Source organism: Amblyraja radiata, chromosome 11, assembly GCF_010909765.2.
Source record: "Amblyraja radiata isolate CabotCenter1 chromosome 11, sAmbRad1.1.pri, whole genome shotgun sequence".
Lineage (NCBI taxonomy): Eukaryota > Metazoa > Chordata > Chondrichthyes > Rajiformes > Rajidae > Amblyraja > Amblyraja radiata.
In genome coordinates, this window is record NC_045966.1 from 64,704,135 (window position 1) to 64,730,153 (window position 26,019).

Sequence of the window (26,019 nt, forward strand, 5' to 3'; positions counted from 1 at the left end):
TCAAGGGAGAGGGTGGAATCAAAGATCACGCCAAGGTTGCGGGCCTGGGGAGATGGGGAGACAGTGGTGCCGTCGATGGTGAGAGTGGGGTTATTGATTTTGCTGAGTGTGGCTTTGGAGCCTATGAGGAGGAATTCTGTCTTATCGCTGTTGAGTTTGAGGAAGTTATGTTGCATCCAGGTTTTTATAGCTGACAAACAGGAGTTGATATGGGAGAGGGGGGGATTTGGTGCCGAGGTAGATCTGGGTGTCATCGGCGTAACAGTAGAAGTCCAGGTTGAAGTGGCGGAGTATCTGAGCAAGGGGGAGGATGTAGATGATGAAGAGGAGGGGGCCGAGTACGGAGCCTTGGGGAACGCCTTGAGTGACTGTGGCTGTAGCAGAGGTGTGGTTGTGGAGAGAGATGAAGTGAGATCTGTTGGAAAGGTAGGAACGGAGCCAGCTGAGTGCAGAGCCTTCAATGCCGAGGACCTTGAGTCTGGTGAGCAGGATGTTATGGTTCACTGTATCGAAGGCTGCGCTCAGGTCGAGGAGGATGAGGATGTTGAGGGAACCAGTGTCAACAGAGGTGAGGAGGTCGTTGAGGACTCTGAGGAGAGCAGTTTATGTGCTATGGAGGGGGCGAAAGCCAGATTGGAGGGATTCAAGTAGGTTATACGCAAGGAGGTGGGAATGAAGTTGCGACGCAACGATACGCTCCAGGGTTTTTGAAAGAAAGGGGAGGTTTGAGATTGGGCGGTAGTTAATGAGAGAGGAGGGATCAAGACCAGGTTTCTTTAAGATTGGTGTGACAGCAGCAGTTTTGAAAGCGGAGGGGACAATTCCTTGGGACAATGAGGAGTTGAAGAGATTAGTGGGGTAGGGGCAGAGAACGGGGAGGCAGGACTTCAGCAGGGGAGTGGGGAGAGGGTCGAGGGAGCAGGTAGTGGGTTTGGAAGAGCTGATGAGTTTGGAGATTTCAGTAGGGGTGACCAGGTCAAACTGGGAGAGGAAGCAGTGTGGAGGAGGTGTAAGGAGGTCAGTGGAGATGTTGAAAGGAGGGGCCTTGGTAGGTGGTGGAGTAGGGTACAGGGGATAAAGATTGATAGATGGTGCTGATTTTATCAGCGAAAAAGTGGAGGAATGAGTTGCAGAGATCCGGAGTAGAGGTAGGGAGAGTGTTGGCTCGAGGCTTGAGGAGGTTGCCCACTGTGGAGAAGAGGGTTCTGTGGTTTAGGCAGGGGTCGGTGAATATGGAGGAGAGGTATGATGAAGATGTTGGCAGGACTCAAAGGCCTCAGCTTTAGGGAGAGGCTGAGCAGGCTAGGACTATTTTTTTCCGAGAGCAGGAGGGTGAGGGGTGATTTTATAGAGGTGTACAAAATCATGAGAGGAATAGATTGGGAAGATGCACAGAGTCTCTTGACCAGAGTGGTGATATCGAGAACCAGAGGACATAGGTTTAAAGTGAGGGGGAAAGATTTAATAGGGTAACTTTTTCACACAATGGGTAGTAGGTGTATGAAATGAGTTGCCAGAGGAGGTTGTTGATCCAGGTACTATCGCAAAGTTTGAGAAACATTTAGACGGGTACATGGATAGGACAGGTTTAGAGGGATATGGGCCAAATGCAAGCAGGTGCGACTTTTGCTGGTGAGTGCAAATGGGCTGAATGGCCTGTTTCCACGCTGCAAGATTCTATGACTGACACTCCATCGATGTTACTGCGGGATAACAGTCAACAAAATCTAGGTTCTTTTTCATCCTGGTCATTCCCTCTTCTCCCCGCTCCCATCAGGCGGAAGATACAGAAGCTTGAAAGTCCGTAAAGCGAGACTCAGGAACAGCTTCTTCCCCTGTCATAGTTACCATACTTCTGGAAGATCCTGTCTTAAGCTAGAATACAGTCCCGATTCTCCAATTTAACTCATGGTTGACATTGGACTGTTTCTATGGAACTGTTATGCTCCATTGCTGGGAACTATATTCTGCACTTTGGTATTTGCTCTTCACTCTTACTATTGTACTTGTTTGATTGTATTCATGTATAGTTTTACCTGATTTGTTTGCATGGAACACAAACAAAAGTTTTTCACTACATCTGAGTACACATAACATTAATGAACCTATACCACAAATTCCAATTCTGTTTATCCTTGTGATATAGGTGAAGGCTATTTCAGCCCACTGAGTATGCCAGCATAGAGGGCGACCTTATTTCCCAATAATTTTCCCTGTAATCTATTCCTTCCACTTTCCCATCAACTTTACCCAGATTCAGTCGCTCACCTGTATGCTCGGGGCAATTTACTGTGTCCTCTTCAACTACCAAACAGAACACAATTACCTTTGGTATTGGTTTTGTATTCTCAGGTGTACTGAGATACAGTGAAAAAATTTGCTCAGCCCGCCATCCATCAAGTCATACAATTTATGTACAATAACCCATAGACAAGTATACCAGGTAGTGCAAAGAGAAAAATAAACAGTGTTGAGTATAGTGCTGCAGTTAGAGAGAAAGTGCAGATTTTCTAAAAATGTAAACTTTGCAGGAAGATAGATTGGGTGATCGGGACCATACCACTAGCTTATAAGAGTCTGTTAAATAGTCTGATAACAGCAGCTATTCCTGAAAGTCATACACACTTTCAAGATTTTGGATCTTCTGACTGTTGGAACAGGTGAGAAGAGAGAATGACTGGGGAGGGTTGTCCTCGATTATGTTGGCTGCTTTCTTGAGAAAATGGGGTATCGATGGAGTCGTTGAGGGGGAGGCTGGTTTTTATGATGGACTGGGCTGCATCGCAACTCTTGGCAATTTCTTGCAGTTTTGGGCAGAGCAGTTGCCAAACCAAGCTGTGATGCATTCTAATATGATGCTTTCTAGGATGCATCTGTAGAAAATGGTTAGAGCCATTGGAAACATGCCAGATTGCCTGTTTTATGGGACATGGAAAAAAATATGATGAAATGGGTGTAATGCACACAAGGGGAACGCCACATGGACAAACCTTGTGGACCAGGTTGAAACTAGATCGCTGGAGCTGTGAAGCTGCTCCACCAGCTGAGCCAAACTATTATTGTTGATCTTCCAGATCATTGACAACAGACTTTAAAAATGTTATAATTTTCAGGAGACCAAAGTAACTATTTTTGCGAATATCTCTGTTCCAGGGAATGGTACGGAAAAAAATAGAGTCCCTCAATGAACAAATGGTTGATATCTGTAAAAGTCAGGATGAAGAAGAGGAAGATGTCAATAAACTGAAGGTAAGAAGAGTTGTTTGAAGGTCCCACACCAAAGCAAAGTTGAGATGGGAAACCAAACAGTTAATGTAACAACTAGTGTTGTGGTCCAATGTCATGCATGTGGGACATGGACTCAATCTAGCACCAGGTCAATATTTTTTTTTTGTGCCTTTCACTCCATTATATAATTGATCTGTTGTAATATTTTGTTTCCTCCGATTCCACGCCAAAAATCACAATGAACATTTGCTGAAGGACCCAGCATCCTTAATTTCTTGCACCTTCATTGATAGGCCCAATGTTTTCTCCAACCACACAACATGAGAAGCGTAGGGAAGGGAGCAGGAGTCAGACAAGTGCTCCATAAACACACAAAGTGCTGGAGTAATGCAGTGGGTCAGGCAGCATCACTGGAGGGAATGGATAATCAATGTTTCCGGCTGTTTGTCCATTCTGTTCATGGGTGCTCCTGAACTGATTCGTTCATAGAGTCATATGGTGTGGAAACAGGCCCTTCGACACAACTTGCCTACATGGACCAACATGTCTCATCTATACTAGTCCCACCAGTCTGTGTTTGGCCCATATCCTTCTAAACCTATCTGATCCATGTACCTGTCTAAATGTTTCTCAAACGTTGTGATGGTGCCTGCCCTAGCTACGTCCTCAAGCAACTCGTTCCATACACTGACCACCCGTTGTGTAAAAAAGTTACTCCTCAGGTTCCTATTAAATCTTTCCCCTCTGCATGTATGTTCTTGTCCATATATTTGCTATACCTGACAAACAGCAATGGGTCCAGCACCGAGCCCCAAGGCACACCACTAGTCACAGGTGTCCAATCTGAAAAGCAACCTTCCACCATCACCCTCTCCTCCTTCCATGAAACCATTTCTCTATCCATTCAGCTTTCTGTCTTTGGATCCCATGCGACATATACTTCCTACAGCACTTTGTATTTTGCTCAAGATTCCAGCATCTGCATTTCCTTGGGACTCCATGTGCTCCAGCAAGCCTGCCTGCCTTTCTAGTCACAACTGTTCACCTCACTATTATATCAATTCATCGATGACTCACAAACCTTTGAGCAAACAAAAATCCTTCTCTTTCCCTTAGAGGTAAAAGGAACTGCAGATGCTGAAATCTTGAACAAAACACAAAGTGCTGGAGGAGCTCAGGGAATCAGGCAGCATCAGTTGAGGAAACGGATAGGTGACATTTCGGATCAGGACATTTCTTCAGGCTCATTCCTCAGATTTATTTCTTCATTCCATTCAGTAGGTAAAGCCGTTGGCCAAATCTATACCTGTTCTAGATGGTCCCAACCAGAGGAAGTATCCTGTCAAAAAGTTAGGCCTTTTAGTAAGGCCTTTCAGTAAGGCCTTTGACAAGGTTCCTCACGGAAGGTTGGTTAAGAAGGTTCAATTGTTGGGTATTAATGGTGGAGTAGCAAGATGGATTCAACAGTGGCTGAATGGGAGATGCCAGAGAGTAATGGTGGATGGTTGTTTGTCAGGTTAGAGGTCAGTGACTAGTGGGGTGCCACAGGGATATGTGTTGGGTCCACTGTTGTTTGTCATGTACATCAATGATCTGGATGATGGTGTGGTAAATTGGATTAGTAAGTATGCAGATGATACTAAGATAGGTGGGGTTGTGGATAATGAAATAGATTTTCAAAGTCTACAGAGAGATTTATGCCAGTTGGAAGAGTGGGCTGAAAGATGGCAGATGGAGTTTAATGCTGATAAGTGTGAGGTGCTACATCTTGGCAGGACAAATCAAAATAGGATGTACATGGTAAATGGTAGGGAATTGAAGAATGCAGGTGAACAGAGGGATCTGGGAATAACTGTGCACAGTTCCCTGAAAGTGGAATCTCATGTAGATAGGGTGGTAAAGAAAGCTTTTGGTGTGCTGGCCTTTATAAATCAGAGCATTGAGTATAGAAGTTGGGATGTAATGTTAAAATTGTACAAGGCATTGGTGAGGCCAATTCTGGAGTATGGTGTACAATTTTGGTCGCCTAATTATAGGAAGGACGTCAACAAAATAGAGAGAGTACAGCGGAGATTTACTAGAATGTTGCCTGGGTTTCAGCAACTAAGTTACAGAGAAAGGTTGAACAAGTTAGGGCTTTATTCTTTGGAGCGCAGAAGGTTAAGGGGGGACTTGATAGAGGTCTTTAAAATGATGAGAGGGATAGACAGAGTTGACGCGGATAAGCTTTTCCCCCTGAGAGTAGGGAAGATTCAAACAAGGGGACATGACTTGAGAATTAAGGGACAGAAGTTTAGGGGTAACATGAGGGGGAACTTCTTTACTCAGAGAGTGGTGGCTGTGTGGAATGAGCTTCCAGTGAAGGTGGTGGAGGCAGGTTCGTTTTTATCATTTAAAAATAAATTGGATAGTTATATGGACGGGAAAGGAATGGAGGGTTATGGTCTGAGCGCAGGTATATGGGACTAGGGGAGAATACGTGTTCGGCACGGACTAGAAGGGCCGAGATGGCCTGTTTCCGTGCTGTAATTGTTATATGGTTATATGGTTATAAAAAAAGATAGACATAAAATGCTGAAGTAACGCAGTGGGACAGGCAGCATCTCTGGATAGAAGGAATGGGTGACGTTTCGGGTAGAGACCCTTCTTTAGACTGAATCAGGGGAGAGGGAGATATAGAGATAAGGAAATGTGTTTTGTGCCTATCTGGTTTAAACCAGCATCAGCAGTTCCTTCCTACAACATATCCTGTCAACAACTCCACTCAGAATCTTATTCACTTCCCATATAATACAACTAATTTTAATGATGAGTCAAGTTAATGAACCTTTACAACACTGCCTTCTGTAAACAAGGAGACTGAAGCTGCACCACGGTGTCAAATCATCACTACCCTAGAACATGGGACATAGGAATAGGCCCTTTGGCCCACAATGTCAGCCAAATATAATGACAGGACCAACTCTTATCTGCCTGCACATTATCCATATCCCACCGTTCACTTGCCTACCCAACAGCCTCTTAAATGCCACTAACGTATCTGCCTCAAGCACCCCCCCCCCCCCTCCCCCCTTACAACAACACATTGCAAGCACTCACCAGCCTTTGCGTAAATAAAAATACTTGCACCGCACATCTCCTTTAAACTCGTTCCTCTCACCTTAAAGATGTTTCCTCCCACATTCCAAAGATGTGCAGGTTTGTAGGTTAAATGGCTTCTGTAAATTGTCCCCAGTGTGTCGGGTAGAGCTAATGTATGGGTGACCACTGGTCGTCACAGACTTGGTCGACCAAAGACCCAGTTTCAACGCTGTATCTCTAAAATAAAAAGAAAGATAAAGTCCGATTAAAGATTGTTTAAAGGGTCTCCAATGAGGTAGATGGTTGTTCAGAACAGCTCTCTGGTAGTGAGAGGATGGTTCAGTTGCCGGATACCAGCTGGAAGAAACTGTCCTTGAATCTAGAGGTGTGTGCTTTCAGTTTTAACCTAGTATAATGTTCAGCTGTGGCATTATGGAACAAAGGGCCTGTTCCTGTGCGGTACTGTTTTCGGTTCTATGCTCCACGACTCATGCACTTGTCACCTTGTACTGGGTAAATGCACCTGTTGTTTATTCCATCAGAAAGAATCTGCCGCTCTGCAGAAGGACATTGAATTTAAGTTCAAAGAATTGCACCAGTTTTTGCACCAGGAAGAGAAAACGCTGAAAACAAAACTGGAGCAAAAGGAAAATGCCATATTGCAACAAAAAGATGAAAATCTAAAGAAAATCTCCGAACAGCATGCGTCAATTAAGCAAGCAATCTCAGACATGCAAGGAAAACTGAGTCTAGAAGATGCAGAATTTATGCAGGTATTGTCTATTGTTTACATGGGAAACATGATGCCATTACCATTCAGATTGTAAAACCCAATATACAGTAGATAACTCCATCAATCCATATTCAGAACTTTGGCAGCACCAGTCCCAGTATGGGTGGCACGGTGGAGCAGGGGTATTGTTGCCGCTTTACAGCACTTACAGCACCAGAGACCTAGGTTCAATCCCGACTATGGGTGCTGTCTGTACGGAGTTTGTACGTGCTCCCCGTAACCGCGTGGGTTATCTCGAGATCTTCGGTTTCCTCCCACACTCCAAAGACATGCAGGTTTGTAGGTTAATTGGCTTCATAGAAATGTAAATTGGCCCTAGTGTGTGTAGGGTAGTGTCAATTTGCGAGGATCGCTGGTCGGCGCAGACTTAGTGGTCGGAAAGGCCTTTTCCCTTGCTGTATCTCTAAACTCTAAACCAATCTAGCAGCTTTTCCAGACTCTTGGATCATAGAAACATAGAAAATAGGTGCAGGAGGAGGCCATTCGGCCCTTCGAGCACCGCCATTCATTGTGATCATGGCTGATCATCCCAAATCAATAACCCGTGCCTGCCTTCTCCCCATATCCCTTGATTCCACTAGTCCCTAGAGCTCTATCTAACTCTCTTAAATCCATCCAGTGATTTGGCCTCCACTACTCTCTGTGGCAGGGAATTCCACAAATTCACAACTCTGGGTGAAAATTTTTTTTTCTCACCTCAGTCTTAAATGGCCTCCCCTTTATTCTAAGACTGTGACCCCTGGTTCTGGACTCGCCCAACATTGGGAACATTTTTCCTGCATCTAGCTTGTCCAGTCCTTTTATAATTTTATATGTTTCCATAAAACCTCCCCTCATCCTTCTAAACTCCAGTGAATACAAGCCTAGTCTTTTCAATCTTTTCTCATATGACAGTCCCACCATCCCAGGGATCAATCTTGTGAACCTCTGCTGCACTGTCTCAATCACAAGGTTGTCCTTCCTCAAATTAGGAGACCAAAACTGTACACAATACTTCAGATGTGGTCTTGCCAGAGCCCTATACATTTACTCCGATACTGAAATCCTCTTGTTATGAAGGCCAACATTCTCTTAGCTTTCTTCACTGCCTGTTGTACCTGCACGCCAACTTTCAGTGACCGGTGTACAAGGACACCCAGGTCTCACTGCATCTCCCCCTTACCTAACCTAACCCCATTGAGATAATAATCTGCCCACTTGTTTTTGCCGCCAAAGTGGATAACCTCACATTTTACTTCGAAGTCACGTGAGTGATTCCGTGAAGAAGCCCCACCAGTCCGCATGCGTGTCATATAGTCATTCACATGGCGAAGCACCGGACTGGCAGGCAAGTCACTCCTGCCAGCGGTAAGTTTAAACCTACAGGTAAGTTTTTAATACTTACCAGGTTGTGTTTTCTTGCAGGAACCTCTTCTTACAGAGGTTTCCTGCTAGATGTGGTAGCGCAGTCTGGACGAGCCATGGGAGATCATATTCATTCATACTCCAACACACTTCGAAACAAGAAATTGCTGATGCTGGTTTCCACAAGAGGATACAGAGTTCTAGAATAGCTCAGCAGGTCAAGCACCATCAAACAAGCTGCTTGACCTGCTGAGTTATAACAGCACTATGTCCACTAATTATGTCTGACTCAGTCTAGAGGAGGTCCCAACCCAATTCGTCATGTATCCTTTCCCCCTCTACAGATGCTGCATGATCTGCTGAATTCCTCAGGCACTTTGTGTTTTCCCCTCTTTAAAATCATTGTTTATAGATGATATGTAGAATAACAATAAACATTCCAGTTAGCTCATTATCACCGATCCCACAGTCAACAATGGACCATTGTGGGCTTCACCTTTCCTTGATCGTCATTGCTTTTTGCAGATCTTTCATTCATTTCTTCTATGTACCTTCCATATCTCCCGTTTCCCTTTCCCCCGACACTCAGTCTTAAGAAGGGTCTCGACCCAAAACCTATTCCTTCTCTCCAGAGATGCAGCCTCGCCCGCTGAGTTACTCCAGATTGTTGTGTCTATTTCAGTTAACCAGGTACATTTAAACAGAGCACTAGCAGCAGAACGAAGCAAGTTTCAAGGAAGCATGGATGGGGAGTGGGCCCCAGGTGAGTTTTAAGGGAGACTAGTTAAGTCAAGTCGAGCTGATTGTCATATGAATATGTAGAGTGAGGGACAGATACAATAACAATTTTGATTCCTGCACCATCACAAGCTTATAGACACAATCAGCACACAGAATCACGTCAGACCCAAGTTATGCAAGCCAGTGAAAAGGAAAAGACTAGTTGGGCATTGAGTAGAAGTGTCGGGAAGACACGATGCTGATTTTTAGCACTTTGGTTAGACCTCATTTGGAGTATTGTGTGCAGTTGTGGGCACCCCAATATAAGAAGTATGTAGAGGCCTTGGAGAGAATGCACTAGATGTTTACTAGAATGATGCCTGGATTACAGGGAATTAGTATCCGAAGATGATGGACAAACTTGGATAGTTTTCTCTGGACTGCCGGTTGAGGAGAGACCGGATGGAAGTATATAAAATTAAGAGAGCTCTAGAGTAGAGAGTCACAACCCTTTCCTGTGGTGGATGTATGAAAGATTAGAGGGAATAGCTTTATGGTGAGGAGACAAAATGTAAAGGAGATGTGCAGGACAAGCGAGGGTGGTTGGTGCCTGGAATGCACGACCAGGGGTGGTGGTGGTGGATGCAGGTCCAATACTGGTGTGTATGAGCGTTTAGACAGGCACGTCATGGTCACATGCTGGCAGATGAGATTAGTCTATCTTGGCATCATGTTTGGCGCAGACATTGTGGGCCAAAGGGCCTGCTCCAGTATTTTGCTGTGCTGTTCTGTGAGTGCAGAAGTTTAGCACCAGAATGCTAAAGGAAGAATGGCAGCTAAGAGTAGGAAGGAACTGCAGATGCTAGTTTAAACCAAAGATTGACTGCTCTAACTTCAAGTAACCCTAGCTTTCCCTCTCTTTCCACCCCTCCCCCTTCCCAGAACTCCGACCAGTCTGACTGTCCTGATTGCATTTTATCTCTGTTTGCTTTGTTGTTACCTTCTCCTAGCTAACAATGATCTATTCTACATTTTTCTTGCCTCTTCACCCCCTTTGATATCTCGTTCTCACACCTTACAATTCCGTATCTCCCCCTCCCCTAACTTTAAATCTGAAGAAGGGTCACGATCCAAAACATCACCCATTCCTTCTCCCCAGAGATGCTGCCTGTCCCACTGAGGTACTCCAGCATTTTGTGTCTATCAAAGGTGACTAAGATCCTGTTGCATTAAAAGGAACAGGGAAATCAGCACGTGATGTGGCAAATTGGATGTATCAGGATTTCCAAATAGTCAGAGCATGAAATAAAAGAGGTTTATGCATCAAAGAACCATTTCCTCACAGCTTCAATTTTACCAGTCGGTTTTTCTGTTAATAGACCGTAGAACTTGGGACATAGCACAGGAACAGACCTTTCAACCCACAATCTCACAGCTGAATATGATTCCAAGCTAAACTATTCTCTTCAGTCTGTACATGATCCATATCCCTCCATGCCCTGCATATCCATGTGCCTATCTAAACGCTACGTAAATGCTGCTATTTTATCGACATGCGCCACCACCTAGGGCAGCACGGTGGCGCAGCGGTAGCACAACTGCCTCACAGCGCCAGAGACCCGGGTTCCATCCTGAAGACGGGTGCTATCTGTACGGACTTTGTACGTTCTTCCGTGACCTGCATGGGTTTCTTTGAGATCTTCAGTTTCCTCTCGCACAGTTTGTAGGTTAATTGGCTTGGTAAAATCACAAATTGTTCCTAGTGTGTGTAGGGGAGTGTTAATGTGCGGGGATCGATCGCTGGTCGGTGTAGACTCTGTGGGCCGAAGGGCCTGTTTCCACATTGTATCCCTAAACTAAACTAATAAACCACCTGTTGCTGCCTGTTCAAGGTACCCACCACCCACTGTGTAAAAATAAAACATGTGCCCCCTTCACACGAGGCAAGCTGTGGTTGACAAGCAAATGCAGAAAATCAAAAATAGAAGCCTAAAATATTGCTGAAGAATGAAACAGAGTTAACATTATTAACCTGCAAATTGGCTTGGTATCAGTGTAAATTGTCCCCAGTAGGAAGGTGTTAGTGTGTGGGGATCGCCGGTCGGTGCGGACTCAGTGGGCTGAAGGGCCTGTTTCCACACTGTATCTCTAAACTAAACATTAACTCTGCGTTGCTCTTGCCACAGATGCCTGACCAGATGTGCTTGTCCATTTTCCTTTCGCAGTTTGAGCTTGGGCACTGTCTGTGCAGACTTTGACAAATAGGCACTAGACAATAGGTGCAGGAATAGGCCATTCGGCCCTTCGAGCCAGCACCGCCATTCAATGTGATCATGGCTGATCATCCCCAATCAGTACCCCGTTCCTGCCTTTTCCCCATATCCCCTGACTCCGCTATTTTTAAGAGCCCTATCCAGCTCTCTCTTGAAAGCATCCAGAGAACCGACCTCCACCCTCTGAGGCAGAGAATTCCAATTGAGAGAATTCCAACAGAGAATTGCATGTTCTCTCTGTGGCCACGTGGGTTTTCTCCAGGTGCTCCTGTTTTCTCCCTCATGCCAAAGTTGTGGGGGTTTGTAGGTTTACTGGTTTCTGTAAAATTGCCATTAGTGTATAGGGAGTGGATGGGAAAGTGGAATAACTTAGAACTGATGCAATTGGGTGATCGATGATTAGCATGGGCTTTGTGGGGCAATGGGCCTGTTTCCGTGTTGTATACCGAAGCTAAACTAAACCTATCTATGCAATGTATAAACAGGCTTCTGATGAGAGAGCTACCATTGAATTTCGCATTATGAGTTTGGCATTGAATGTATTCTGTGTCCAAATCTTGGGAATCAGTGGAAAATCAAATCGCAGTTTTTACACAATGCAATTGGAAATGCATTTGTACCATTGTTTAATTTTCTGACAGATCTTTGTAATGCAATGTTGTAATAAAGGGCGACATGGTGCAGCGATAGAGTTGCTGCCTTACAGCACCAGAGACCCGGGTTCGATCCTGACAGCAGGAACTGGCTGTACGGAGTTTGTACATTTTCCCCGTGACCTCCATGGGTTTTCTCAGAGATCTCGGTTTCCTCACTCACTCCAAAAGACGTACAATTTTGTAAATGATTGGCTTGGTTTAAATGTAAATTGTCCCTAGTGTGTGCAGGATAGTGTTAATGTGCGGGGATCGCTGGTCGGTGCGGGCTAGGTTGATCGAAGGGCCGGTTTCTGTGCTGTATCTCTAAACTAAAAACTAAAACTAAAACAAACGTCTTCTCTCTTTCAGGATATTAATAATATTCTTGGCCGGTAAGTGCTTTCTTGTCCATATTTGGCTGACAATTATATATTCTGTAGCACAACTCATTCCACCTGTAGTCCTTTGCATTGTGCAAGCTGTTAATGGCCTGCAAAGTGACTGAATACTTGGTTAATTGGAGCAAAAAACGTTAGGGGCTGGAAGAAAGCTGAGAAGGAGTAGTGTGCGGGACAAAGCCTGGTGAGTGATAGGTGGATACAGTTGGGGTGGGGGGAGGGGTTGATTGGCAGTGGAATAAGCGAAACGGGCTCGAGATACAAAGGCAACAAACATGTATCAGATAAGAAGAGAAGATGGGTGAAATGCAAAGCAAAAGTGAGGGATCTAGATGGAAGAACAGGCATTTCAGCCCACAATGTCTATGCCATACATGATGCCAAGACAAGCCCTTATCTGCTTGTACATAATCCATATCCCTCCATTCCCTATATATCCAAAAGTCTCTTCAACACCACCACCGTATGTGCGACCACCACCGCCCCTGGCAGCATTTTCCAGGCACTCACCGCCCTCTGTGTAAAAAAAGAACTTGTCCCGCGGATCTCTTTTAAACTTTGCCCCTCTCACCTTAAAACTGCCCTCCTGTATTTAATACTTACATCCAGGGAAAAGGGTTCTTGCTGTCTAACGTATGTATGTTCCTCATAATTTTATATAATTCTATTAGGTCTCCCCTTAACCTCTGATGTTCCAGAGAAAATAATCCAAGTGTGTCAAACATCTTGGCTATAGCCAATACCACCAAATCCAGGCATCATTCCGATAAACCTTTCCAAAGCCTCCATATCCTCTGGTTAAAGGGATGAGCAACTGCATGCAATACTCCATATGCGGCCTAACGAATGTCTAATAAAGCTGCATCATGACGTCACGACTGGAATTTATCTTGCACTAAACATTATTCCCATTATCATTTATCTACACTGTGGATGGCTCGATTGTAATCATCTATTATTTTTCTGCTGACTAGTTAGCACGCAAAAAAACTTTTCATTAAACTTCAGTACAAGTGATAATGAACTAAATGCAACGACTCATGCACAATGAGTTGATCAATGAAAACAAGCGTATAATATGCATTGTTTGCCACTCTATCCACTTGTGTTGCCAAGAATAGGGGGGAGAAATGGGATGTACTGGGTTGGGTATGGAGAAGAGGGAGGCAGCAGGGAGGGTAATTACCTACGATGGAAAATTCAATTGGAGAAGCAAGAACTGCTCAGAGAACTCAACAGATCAAGCAGTATCCAAAGATGGGGAAACAGGGACAACATTTCAGGTCAATAATCCTTCGTCAACACTGGGAAAGACTTGGAAAAGGCTGCTTCTCTCTCCTATCCTGCCCGTTACCTGGAAAGCCCCTGAGGCTCCAGTCCTTCTAATCAATGTAACCAAAGCACTGTTATTGTACATCTTTTCCACACCTTCAACAGGATCTTCACACTTAATTCCTCTAACACACACAGTTCAGAAGGCATATCCATTACCCATGGAGAAGGTTAATAGCTAGTGGCAGTGAAGCAATGGATAACAAAAACCAATGTCTCATGTGCAAGGGATGAGATATGATACAATACGATAGAACTTTACTCATCCCAGGAGGGAAATTGATCTGCCAACAGTCATAAAACACAAGATCCATAAAACATGAAATTAAAGTGACAAGTGGAGTGTCCAGGATTTGGGATGCAGTACAGCGAGTACAATACTATCAGAAGTGCTGATTTTTGGTTGAGGTCTCCATTTGCTTTCTGAGATAGTCCTTGCAGAATACTATTAAAATTCCCCTTGATACACCGTGGTCAAAAACTATCCCCAATCAACACATAGAATAACTTGATTTATATATTTATCATATATGTTGTTCGTATTTCCCTCAGACCTCAGTCTTGGATAGTAGTCTGTGAAGAGTCAGAAGTTGTGGGCAGTGCTGATACGTATATAAAGTGAGATTCTACTTTTACATCTCAGCGATACGTTTTATTTCCAACACAGGTGTGAAAACATGCAGTTCCAGAAGGCCGCCATAGTTTCCATTGACCTCAGGCAAGATGATATCAGCGGCCCCTTTCAGTTCAACCTGTGGAAACGGATGCTGAAGCTAATTAATCCAGGTAAACTTATCTTCTGGTAGCGTCGAGGAATTATGGTGAATGAAATATGGAAGAGATTTTGATAGAGGTATGAGAAAAATTGACAAATTTGGTCGAGTCTGAAGAAAGGTTTTGTCCTGAAACGTCACCTATTCCTTTTATCCAGAGATGCTGCCTGACCCGCTGAGTTATTCCAGCTTCTTGTGTCTATCTTCAGTGTAAATTAGTACCTGAAGGTCCATCCTACACATTTGGGCCGGGCCAGTTCAATAGCGATACACCAGATATGTAACACGGCTGGTAATCCTGGGGCCTGAACTAACTGTTTAAAGATCTGAGTTCAGTACAGTACAGGAGCAGACCCTTCGGCCCACAATGTCCATGCTGTCAATGAAGCCAAGATAAACTAATCTCCTCTGCCTGAAACCTATACCTCCATTCTCTGCATAATCATGTGCCTCTCTCAAAGCCTCTTAAATCCCACTATTGTGTCTGCCTCCAGCATCTCACCCAGCAACATGTTCCAGGCTTCATCTGTGTTAAACACAACTTGCCCCAAACATATTTTTAACTTCATCCCCCTCACCTTAAAGCCACGTCCTGTGGTCCTCCACATTTTTACTCTGCGGGAAAAAAGGTTATGAATTTCTACCCTCTCTCTACCTTCCATCATTTTAAGCATTGCTACCAGTTTCAAATCACACTATGGAAACTGCAATTTAAATTCTGTCATCATTTGGAATTTAGCAACAACTTAAGATGACCACAAAAAAATGCAGATTGTGCTAAAATCCCTTCTGGTTCATTCATGCTCCTCAGCACAGTAGATCTGCCATTCTTATCCAGCTTTTGTGATGCCAGACTGACTACTGTGGTTCAAATGAGAAAGTGCAGCAGCAACTCAGTGGGTCAGCGGCAGCTGTGGAGGAAATGGACAGGTGACGTTTCTGGTCAGGACCCTTCTTCAGACTGATTCAGACTGATTCAACCAGTCTGTAGAAGTTTCTCACTCCTGAAACATCACCCATCCATTCCCTTCACTAATGTTGTCTCATCTGCTCAGTTCCTCCAGTACTCTGTGCTCAGGTCAACATTCTAGCATCTGCTGTTCCTTGTCTGGATGGTTCCTAAATGCTATGTGGCCTTACCAGCAATGACGGATTAGGTGAAATCCGCGATGTGGACATTCACGCTGTTGCCGCTGGTAATAGCCCTGTCCCACTGTACGAGTTCATTCCAAGAGCTCTCCCGAGTTTAAAAAAAATCAAACTCGTGGTAAGCATGGAGAATGAACGTCGAGGGTACGTCTGAGCTCCGGGATGTCTCTTAGCGGCTCGTAATGCTAACGGCAGGTACTCGGGAAGACTTGCTAACGGCAGATATGCACGGGAAGACTTGTGAAGATTTTTCAACATGTTGAAAAATGTCCACGAGAGCCCCGAGTACCGACGAGTGGCCATTACCGTAAATCTCCGAGTTAGAATCAGGGAAAACTCGGGAGAGCTCTTGGAATGAACTTGTACCGTGGGACAGGGCTTTTAGGCAGCTGCCTCAGCGCCAGAGACCCGGGTTGGACACTGTCCTCGGCTGCTGTCTGTGTGGAGTTTGCACGTTCTCCCTGTGACCACATGCGTTTCCTCCATCTGCGCTGGTTTATAATCCATATAACCAATTACAGCATGGAAACAGGCCATCTCGACCCTTCTAGTCCGTGCCGAACACGTATTCTCCCCTAGTCCCATACACCTGCGTTCAGACCATAACCCTCCATTCCTTTCCCGTCCATATAACTATCCAATTTATTTTTCAATGATAAAAGCGAACCTGCCTCCACCACCTTCACTGGAAGCTCATTCCACACAGCCACCACTCTCTGAGTAAAGAAGTTCCCCCTCATGTTACCCCTAAACTTCTGTCCCTTAATTCTCAAGTCATGTCCCCTTGTTTGAATCTTCCCTACTCTCAGTGGGAAAAGCTTATCCACGTCAACTCTGTCTATCCCTCTCATCATTTTAAAGACCTCTATCAAGTCCCCCCTTAACCTTCTGCGCTCCAAAGAATAAAGCCCTAACTTGTTCAACCTTTCTCTGTAACTTAGTTGCTGAAACCCAGGCAACATTCTAGTAAATCTCCTCTGTACTCTCTCTATTTTGTTGACATCCTTCCTATAATTAGGCGACCAAAATTGTACACCATACTCCAGAATTGGCCTCACCAATGCCTTGTACAATTTTAACATTACATCCCAACTTCTATACTCAATGCTCTGATTTATAAAGGCCAGCACACCAAAAGCTTTCTTTACCACCCTATCTACATGAGATTCCACTTTCAGGGAACTGTGCACAGTTATTCCCAGATCCCTCTGTTCACCTGCATTCTTCAATTCCCTACCATTTACCATGTACGTCCTATTTTGATTTGTCCTGCCAAGATGTAGCACCTCACACTTATCAGCATTAAACTCCATCTGCCATCTTTCAGCCCACTCTTCCAACTGACATAAATCTCTCTGTAGACTTTGAAAATCTACTTCATTATTCACAACTCCACCTATCTTAGTATCATCTGCATACTTACTAATCCAATTTACCACACCATCATCCAGATCATTGATGTACATGACAAACAACAGTGGACCCAACACAGATCCCTGTGGCACCCCACTAGTCACTGGCCTCCAACCTGACAAACAACCATCCACCATTACTCTCTGGCATCTCCCATTCAGCCACTGTTGAATGCATCTTGCTACTCCACCATTAATACCCAACCATTGAACCTTCTTAACCAACAAACTTGTCAAAGGCCTTACTGAAGTCCATATATACAACATCCACTGCTTTACCCTCATCAATTTCCCGAGTAACCTCTTCAAAAAATTCAAGAAGATTAGTCAAACATGACCTTCCAGGCACAAATCCATGTTGACTGTTCCTAATCAGACCCTGTTTATCCAGATGCTTATATATATTATCTCTAAGTATCCTTTCAATTAATTTGCCCACCACTGACGTCAAACTAACAGGTCTATAATTGCTAGGTTTACTCTTAGACCCCTTTTTAAACAATGGAACAACATGCGCAGTACGCCAATCCTCCGGCACTATTCCCGTTTTTAATGACATTTGAAATATTTCTGTCATAGCCCCTGCTATTTCTACACTAACTTCCCTCAATGTCCTAGGGAATATCCTGTCCGGACCTGGAGACTTATCCACTTTTATATTTCTCAAAAGTGTCAGTACTTCCTCTTCTTTGATCCTCATAGTTTCCATAGCTACTCTACTTGTTTCCCTTACCTCACATAATTCAATATCCTTCTCCTTGGTGAATACCAAAGAAAAGAAATTGTTCAATATCTCCCCCATCTCTTTTGGCTCTGCAGATAGCTGTCCACTCTGACTCTCTAATGGACCAATTTTATCCCTCGTTATCCTTTTGCTATTAATATAGCTGTAGAAACCCTTTGGATTTACTTTCACCTTACTTGCAAAGCAACCTCATGTCTTCTTTTAGCTTTTCTAATTTCTTTCTTAAGATTCTTTTTACATTCTTTATACTCCTCAAGCACCTCATTTACTCTATGCTGCCTATAATTATTGTAGATCTCTCTCTTTTTCCGAACCGTGTCTAATTTCCCTTGAAAACCATGGCTCTTTCCAATTTTTACTATTTCCTTTCGACCGAACAGGGATATAAAGATTCTGCACTTAAAATTTCACCTTTAAATGTCCTCCATTTCTCTTCCACATCTTTCCCATAAAACAAACTGTCCCAATTTACTCCTTTTAAATCCTTTCGTATCTCCTCAAAGTTAGCCTTTCTCCAATCAAAAATCTCAACCCTAGGTCCAGTTCTGACCCTCTCCATAATTATATTGAAACTAATGGTATTGTGATCACTGGTCCCGAACTGTTCCCCAACGCATACCTCTGCCACCTGACCCGTCTCATTTCCTAACAGGAGGTCCAGCACCGCCCCTTCTCTAGTAGGTACTTCTATGTATTGCTGCAAAAAACTACCCTGCACACATTTTACAAACTCCAACCCATCCAGCCCATTTACAGAATGTGTTTCCCAGTCTATGTGTGGAAAATTGAAATCTCCCACAATCACTACCTTGTGCTTACTACTAATATCTGCAATCTCCTTACATATTTGCTCTTCCAATTCTCGCTCACCATTTGACGGTCTATAAGTGTTGCTACCCCTTTCCCATTTCTCAGTTCCACCCAAATAGCCTCCCTAGACGAGTCGTCTAATCTATCCTGCCAAAGCACTGCTGTAATATCTTCCCTGATAAGCAATGCAACACCTCCACCTCTTGCCCCTCCAATTCTATCACACCTGAAGCAACGAAATCCTGGAATATTTAGTTTCCAATCACAGCCCTCCTGCAACCATGTTTCACTGATCGCCACAACATCATACTTCCAGGTGTCAATCCAGACTCTAAGTTCATCCACCTTTCTTACAATGCTCCTAGCATTAAAATATACACATTTAAGAAACCCACCATCTCTTATTCTCTGTTTATTGTCTTTTTCTTCTCTCTCCCCTACATTTTGGGTCAAAGTGCTACCATTCTCTGCCTCCTGCTTTACACACTGACTGCTAGCTTTCCCAATTCGAGTCCCTCCCCCCAACCATACTAGTTTAAAGTCTCCCCAGTAGCCTTTGCAAATCTCCCCGCCAGGATATTCGTCCCCCTCGAGTTCAAGTGCAACCCGTCCTTTCTGTACAGGTCGCACCTTCCCCAAAAGAGGTCCCAATGATCCAGAAACTTGAATCCATACCCACTTTAGGTAGGTTTCCTCCCACATCCCAAAGACATGTAGGTTTGTAGGCTCGTTGACCTCTACAACTTGCCATGAGTTTGTAGAGAGTGGATGAAAAAGTGGGATAACTAGAATTAGTGTGAACGTGTGATCGATGGTCTGCATGGATGCGGCAGGTCAAAGGTCAATTTCCATGCTGTATCTCTTTAACCTCTATGCTGTTGCAAGGTTATGCCAGTGAGTCGGTGAGTGAGCGATAGTGTCACATCAGTGCCCTCCCCAACCTCCAAGTGTTGTGCCTCGAGAGAGGGAAGTGGGGAGGCAGGCGGGAATGCCTGATAAATAATGGCTATTCCTGATAGTATAGAAGAGTTATACATCCATATAGTTTAGGATTAGAAAGGATAGACAGTCAGCACCTTTACCAGAGTGAAAATATCAAAGAGTTTGAAAGTATCTGTAGTGACCCCCCTCCCTGCCTCACTACCCCACCCTCTTCACCTATATCCACCTATCACCTGGGCTGCATGGTGGCGCAGCAGTACAGTTGCTGCCTTCCAGCTCCAGAGTCCCGGGTTCGACCCTCACTACGGGTGATGTCTGTATATAGTTTGTACGTTCTCCCTGTGACCGCGTGGAGTTTTCTGCAAGTGCTCCGGTTTCCAACCACATTACAAAGACGTGCAGGTTTGTAGCTTAATTGTATTGTGTAAATTGTCCCTAGTGTGTAGGATGGAACCAGTACGGGTGACCAGTGGTTGGCGTGGACTCGTTGAGCCGAAGGGCCTGTTTCCACGATGTATCTCTAAAATAGACTAAACTAAATCACTTGCTAGGCTTTGTGCCATTCCACCTCTCTCTTCCAGCCAGCGGGCGTAACTGAATGGTGAGAGGGGCAACATTTAAAGGTGATGCGTGGGCCAAATGTTTTACACAGAGGGTGGTGGGTACCTGGAATCTGGTGCTAGCAGTGGTGGAGACAGATCTGACGGTGGTGTGTTGGATGTTCACATGGATATGTAGGGATATGGATAACGTGTAGGCGGAGAAGCTTAGTTTAACTTGGCATCATGTTCAGCATGAATACAGTAGACAGTTCTTGTGCTGTACTGCGATATGTTCTAAATATGTTCGGCGCGGCACGGTGGCGCAGTGGTAGAGTTGCTGCCTTACAATGCTTGCAGCACCACAGACCCAGGTTCGATCCCGACTACGGGTGCTGTCTGTACGGAGTTTGTACATTCTCCCCGTGACCGCGTGGGTTGTCTCCGAGGTTGTCGGTTTTCACCCACACTCCAAAGATGTCCAGGTTTGTAGGTAAATTGGCTTTGTGTATGTGTAAAATTATTCCAAATGTGTGTAGGATAGTGTTAATGTGCGGGGATCGCTGGCCAACGTGGACTCGATGGGCTGAAGGGCCTGTTTCAGCGCCATATCTCCAAACTAAACTAAATTAAAGAGAAAACAGATAATGTTTCCGATCTGCTGGCCTGTGTTAAGAACTGAGTAAAAAGGAAACAGCATCTTCTAACAGTTCCCACTTTTATTTTAGATATCCAGCATCTGCAGTTTCCTGTTACATTTTCATTTACTGTGCATGAATGTATATTGACCAACCACTGAAAGTGTCAAAATGTTTGATTGGCAAATCGCGTGGATTCACCATCCAGACTTTTTTCTCCTCTTCAGTCCCAATCAAACTGAAGCTGAATCCGGACACTGCGCATCCGAGACTCATCCTGTCCAGTGACCTGACAGCCATCAGACTTGGTGCTAAACAGAAGGTCCCTGACAAACCAGAGCGATTTGTGCAGTGGCACGGTGTCCTGGCATCTCAGGGCTTCAATACTGGGAGCCACTACTGGGAGGTCGAGGTCGGAAGGAACACCATGTGGAGTGTGGGAGTGGTAAAAGCATCGGTACTGAGGAAAGCGGAGTTCACACCGGAACCAAAATCTGGTGCCTGGGTATTGTGGCGTCTGGGAGAGGAATATACCACTACGTCTTCACCACGTACTGCCCTCCCTGTTCCAGTCAAACCCCAGAGATTGGGCATCTACCTGAACTATGAGGCTGGCCAGGTGACACTGTACAATGTTGATGACATGTCACATCTGTACACTTTCAGGGACAAATTCACTGAGAAACTCTATCCTTTCTTCTTAACGGGTTGCAAAATTGATTCATTGCAAATAGTCCACTTGCATATATAGGTTTAATTGGTGAACATGGAACCAACCTTTATGGGGAGACACTTGGGACGGGCCTACTTCCAGCGGTTATCAATGTTAATCAGTGAGTCCAACACTGATAAGTCGTTCCAACACCATCTCTACCTGTAAACTGTTATTAATAGTGTTTAACTCCATATATCTACTAGATGGCCGGGGGACCCATTGGGTCCCTGTCACACGAAAGTCCCGTTCCGCCAACGCAATATTCCACCACACTGCGCATGCACGGCTGACGGGCAGCACTGTGCAGGCGCGACTGCTGCATTCAAAGTTGTGCCGTTGACGGCAGAAATTAAGTTAAAGTTAATAAAGTGAATAGAGAACCCGTGGAGCAGCTTGTAAAATAGAACAAAACTTACTTGTGGAGACGTTGGGTCTCCGTTGTGAGGCCAGGCAAATGCGAACGAAGTAATTGGGATGTCAAGATGGCGGCAGGCCAGCTGCGCAGGCACGGACCCATTGGGTTCACATTGTGACGTCGAACGCGGCTGATGGGCAGGGCAAGTGGTAAAGTGTTTTTTGTACATTTTAAAATGTCAATAACTTGTAAAATATAACATAAATCTGAATGAAACTTGTTTCATTTACATCGCAGGACAATGGTGAATAAGGTGGGCCAAAAATTGGAGGCCTATTTTTCTCAACTTAAATATGCACAAAATTCTGGAATGCAGATAAAAGAGCAGCAAATCTATAGGCTTCAAAGCTAATTATTAGAAGTTAACGTGAAGGAGACTTCATAGGCTAGTTAAAAGAAGGCTTTGAAGCCAATTATAAAAAGTTAATGTGAAGAACTCTTTTAGAATGTCTGATATTGAGGTTACTATGTTCATAAGCGTGTGTGTACGGGTGATCACAAGTCGGCATGAACTATGGGCCGAAGGGCCTGTTTCTGTGCTGTATCATTCAATTCAATTCAATAAATCATCTGCAACTTAGTCTAGGTTTTGTCCAAATGAATCATTGGCGGCACAGTGACGCGGCGGTAGAGTTGCGGCTTTATAGCGCCAGAGACCCAAGTTTAATCCTGACTATGGGTGCTGTCTGTGTGGAGTTTGTACATTCGAATATTCGATAAATAGAATTTTTCGAAGATGTAACTAGTAGAGTGGATAAGGGAGAACCTGTGGGTGTGTTATATCTGGACTTTTAGAAGGCTTTCGACAAGGTCCCACATAAGAGATTAGTTTACAAACTTAAAGCACACGATATTGGGGGTTCAGTATTGATGTGGATAGAGAACTGGCTGGCAGACAGGAAGCAAAGAGTAGGAGTAAACGGGTCCTTTTCACAATGGCAGGCAGTGACTAGTGGGGTACCGCAAGGCTCAGTGCTGGGACCACAGCTATTTACAATATATATTAATGATTTGGACGAGGAAATTGAATGCAACATCTCCAAGTTTGCGGATGACATGAAGCTGGGGGGCAGTGTTAGCTGTGAGGAGGATGCTAGGAGGCTGCAAGGTGACTTGGGATAGGCTGGGTGAGTAGGCAAATGCATGGCAGATGCAGTATAATGTGGATAAATGTGAGGTTATACACTTTGGTGGCAAAAACAGGAAAATAGACTATTATCTGAATGGTGGCCGATTAGGAAAAGGGGAGATGCAATGAGACCTGGGTGTCATGGTACACCAGTCATTGAAAGTAGGCATGCAGGTGCAGCAGGCAGTGAAGAAAGTTTGTTAGCATTCATAGCAAAAGGATTTGCGTATAGGAGCAGGGAGGTTCTACTGCAGTTGTACAGGGTCTTGGTGAGACCACACCTGGAGTATTGCGTACAGTTTTGGTCTCCTAATCTGAGGAAAGACATTCTTGCCATAGAGGGAGTACAGAGAAGGTTCACCAGACTGATTCCAGGGATATCAGGACTTTAATATGAAGAAAGACTGGATAGACTCGGCTTGTAATCGCTAGAATTTGGAAGATTGAGGGGGGATCTTATAGAAACTTACAAAATTCTTAAGGGGTTGGACAGGTTAGATGCAGGAAGATTGTTCCCGATGTTGGGGAAGTCCAGAACAAGGAGTCACAATTTAAAGATAAGGGGGAAATCTTTTAGGACCGAGATGAGAAAAACATATTTCACACAGAGAGTGGTGAATCTCTGGAATTCTCTGCCACAGAAGGTAGTTGAGGCCAGTTCATTGGCTATATTTAAGAGGGAGTTAGATGTGGCCCTTGTGGCTAAAGGGATCAGGGGGTATGGAGAGAAGGCAGGTACAGGATACTGAGTTGGATGATCAGCCATGATCATATTGAATGGCGGTGCAGGCTCAAAGTGCCGAATGGCCTACTCCTGCACCTATTTTCTATGTTTCTATTCTCCCCGTGACCGCACGGGTGCTCCAGTCTCCTTCCACGTCTCAATGACATGCAGGTTTGTAGAATTATTGGCCTCTAAATAGTCTGTCGTGTGTAGGATAGAACTAGTGTATGGGTGATGGTGATCTGTATGGACTGTTTACACGCTGTATTTCTAAACTAATCTAAACATCACATTTCTCCATATTTCACTTGTAAATTCTGAGTTAATTCTGATAACCTACCGATGTCCTCTTTAAACTGGTTACAAAATCCTCCTCATAGTTTAGCATATTAATTTCAAAGGAAGGCTTTGAATTTTGACATCAGCAAATAAATCTACAAATTAATTTCTTCTTTGCGTTTGCTCATGTTATCCAATTTGGTGATTGGTGCAAAATTAACTGAGAATCTTGCCTCATGACTATTTCATTTGTCATTCAAAAAACATATGTCTGCATATGAAGGAACAATACATCAATTGCATGTAAACTATGAACAGATTTTATCAATAAATGCACAATATTAGTTGCATTCGTTGTTTTCAAGTTTGGGAACAATCGTTTTAGACATAGAAACATAGACATAGGTGCAGGTGGAGGCCATTTGGCCCTTCGAGCCTGCACCGTCTTTTATTTTGATCATGGCTGATCATCCACGATCAGTAATCCGTGCCTGCCTTCTCCCCACATCCCTTGATTCCGCTAGCCCCTGGAGCTCTATCTAACTCTCTTCAATTCATTCAGTAAATTGACCTACACTGCCTTCTGTGGCAGAGAATTCCACAAATTCACAACTCTCTGGGTGAATAAGTATTTTTCTCATGTCAGTTTTAAATGGCCTCCAGTTTATTCTTGGACTGTGGCCCCTTGTTCTGGACTTCCCCATCATAGGGAACATTTTTCCTGCATCCAGCTTATCCAGTCCTGTTATAATTTTATACATTTCTATATGATCCCATCTCATCCTTCTAAATTCCAGTGAATACAATCCCACTCTTTCCAATCTTTCTTCATATGACAGTCCCGCCATCCCGGGCATTAACCTCATGAATCTACGCTGCACTGCTTCAATATCAAGGATGTCCTTCCTCAAATTAGGAGATCAAAACTGCACACAATACTCCAGATGTGGTCTCACCAGGGTCGTGTACAACTGCAGTAGGACCTCCTTGGTCCTAAACTCAAATCCTTTCACAATGAAGGCCAACATGCAATTGGCTTTCTTCACTGCCTGCTGTACCTGCATGCTTACTTGCAGTGACTGATGTACAAGCACACATGGTCTCGTTGTACCTCCCCTTCTCCTAATCTGACACCATTCAGATAATAATCTGCCCTCCTGTTCTTGCCACCAAAGTGGATTACCTCACATGTATCCACATGATGCTGCATCTGCCATGCTTCTACCCACTCACCCAACCTGTCCAAGTCAGCTTGCAGCCTCATAGCATCCTCCTCGCACCTCACACTGCCACCCAGCTTTGTGTCATCCGCAAAGTTAGAAATGGTACATTAATTTGCTCGTCTAAATCGTTAACATATATTGTAAACAACTGGGGTCCCAGCACCGAGCCTTGCGGCACCCCACTGGTCACTACCTGCCATTCTGAAAAGGACCCGTTAATTCCTACTCTTTGCTTCCTGTCTGCCAACCAGTTTTTTATCCATGTCAATACCCTAGCCCCAAAACCATGTTCTCTCATTTTGCACACTAATCTCTCGTATGGGACCTTGTCAAAGTTTTTTTGAAATCCAGATACACCACATCCACTGGCTCTCTCTTATCCATTCTACTTGTTACACCGTCAAAAAAATTCCAAAAGATTAGTCAAGCACGATTTCCCCTTCATAAATCCATTCTGACTTTCCGATCTCGTCACTGCTTTCCAAATGCGCTACTATAACATCTTTAATAATCGATTCCCACTGCCAATGTAAGGTGAAGTAGTCTGTAATTCCCCGTTTTCTCTCTCCCATCTTTCTTAAAAAGTGAATGAATGAATGAATAAGTTTATTGGCCAAGTATTCACATACAAGGAATTTGCCTTGGTGCTCTGCCCGCAAGTGGCAACATGACATACAGTAACAGTTAGGAATAACACATAAAACATTAAACATTAATAATAA

General features: G+C 44.2%; 1 protein-coding gene across 1 annotated transcript in view; it reads left to right on the forward strand.

The window, feature by feature from the left end:
- LOC116978720 (E3 ubiquitin-protein ligase TRIM39-like) overlaps positions 1–22,521 on the forward strand; it is a 40,708-nt gene extending 18,187 nt beyond the window's left edge. The window contains exons 2-6 of the mRNA XM_033030042.1: positions 3,154–3,249; positions 6,852–7,082; positions 12,444–12,466; positions 14,472–14,590; positions 21,040–22,521. Coding sequence (XP_032885933.1) covers positions 3,154–3,249; positions 6,852–7,082; positions 12,444–12,466; positions 14,472–14,590; positions 21,040–21,563 — 993 coding nt within the window. The 3' untranslated portion in view covers positions 21,564–22,521. The remainder of the gene's footprint in view (positions 1–3,153; positions 3,250–6,851; positions 7,083–12,443; positions 12,467–14,471; positions 14,591–21,039) is intronic.
- The last annotated feature ends 3,498 nt before the right edge of the window (positions 22,522–26,019 follow it).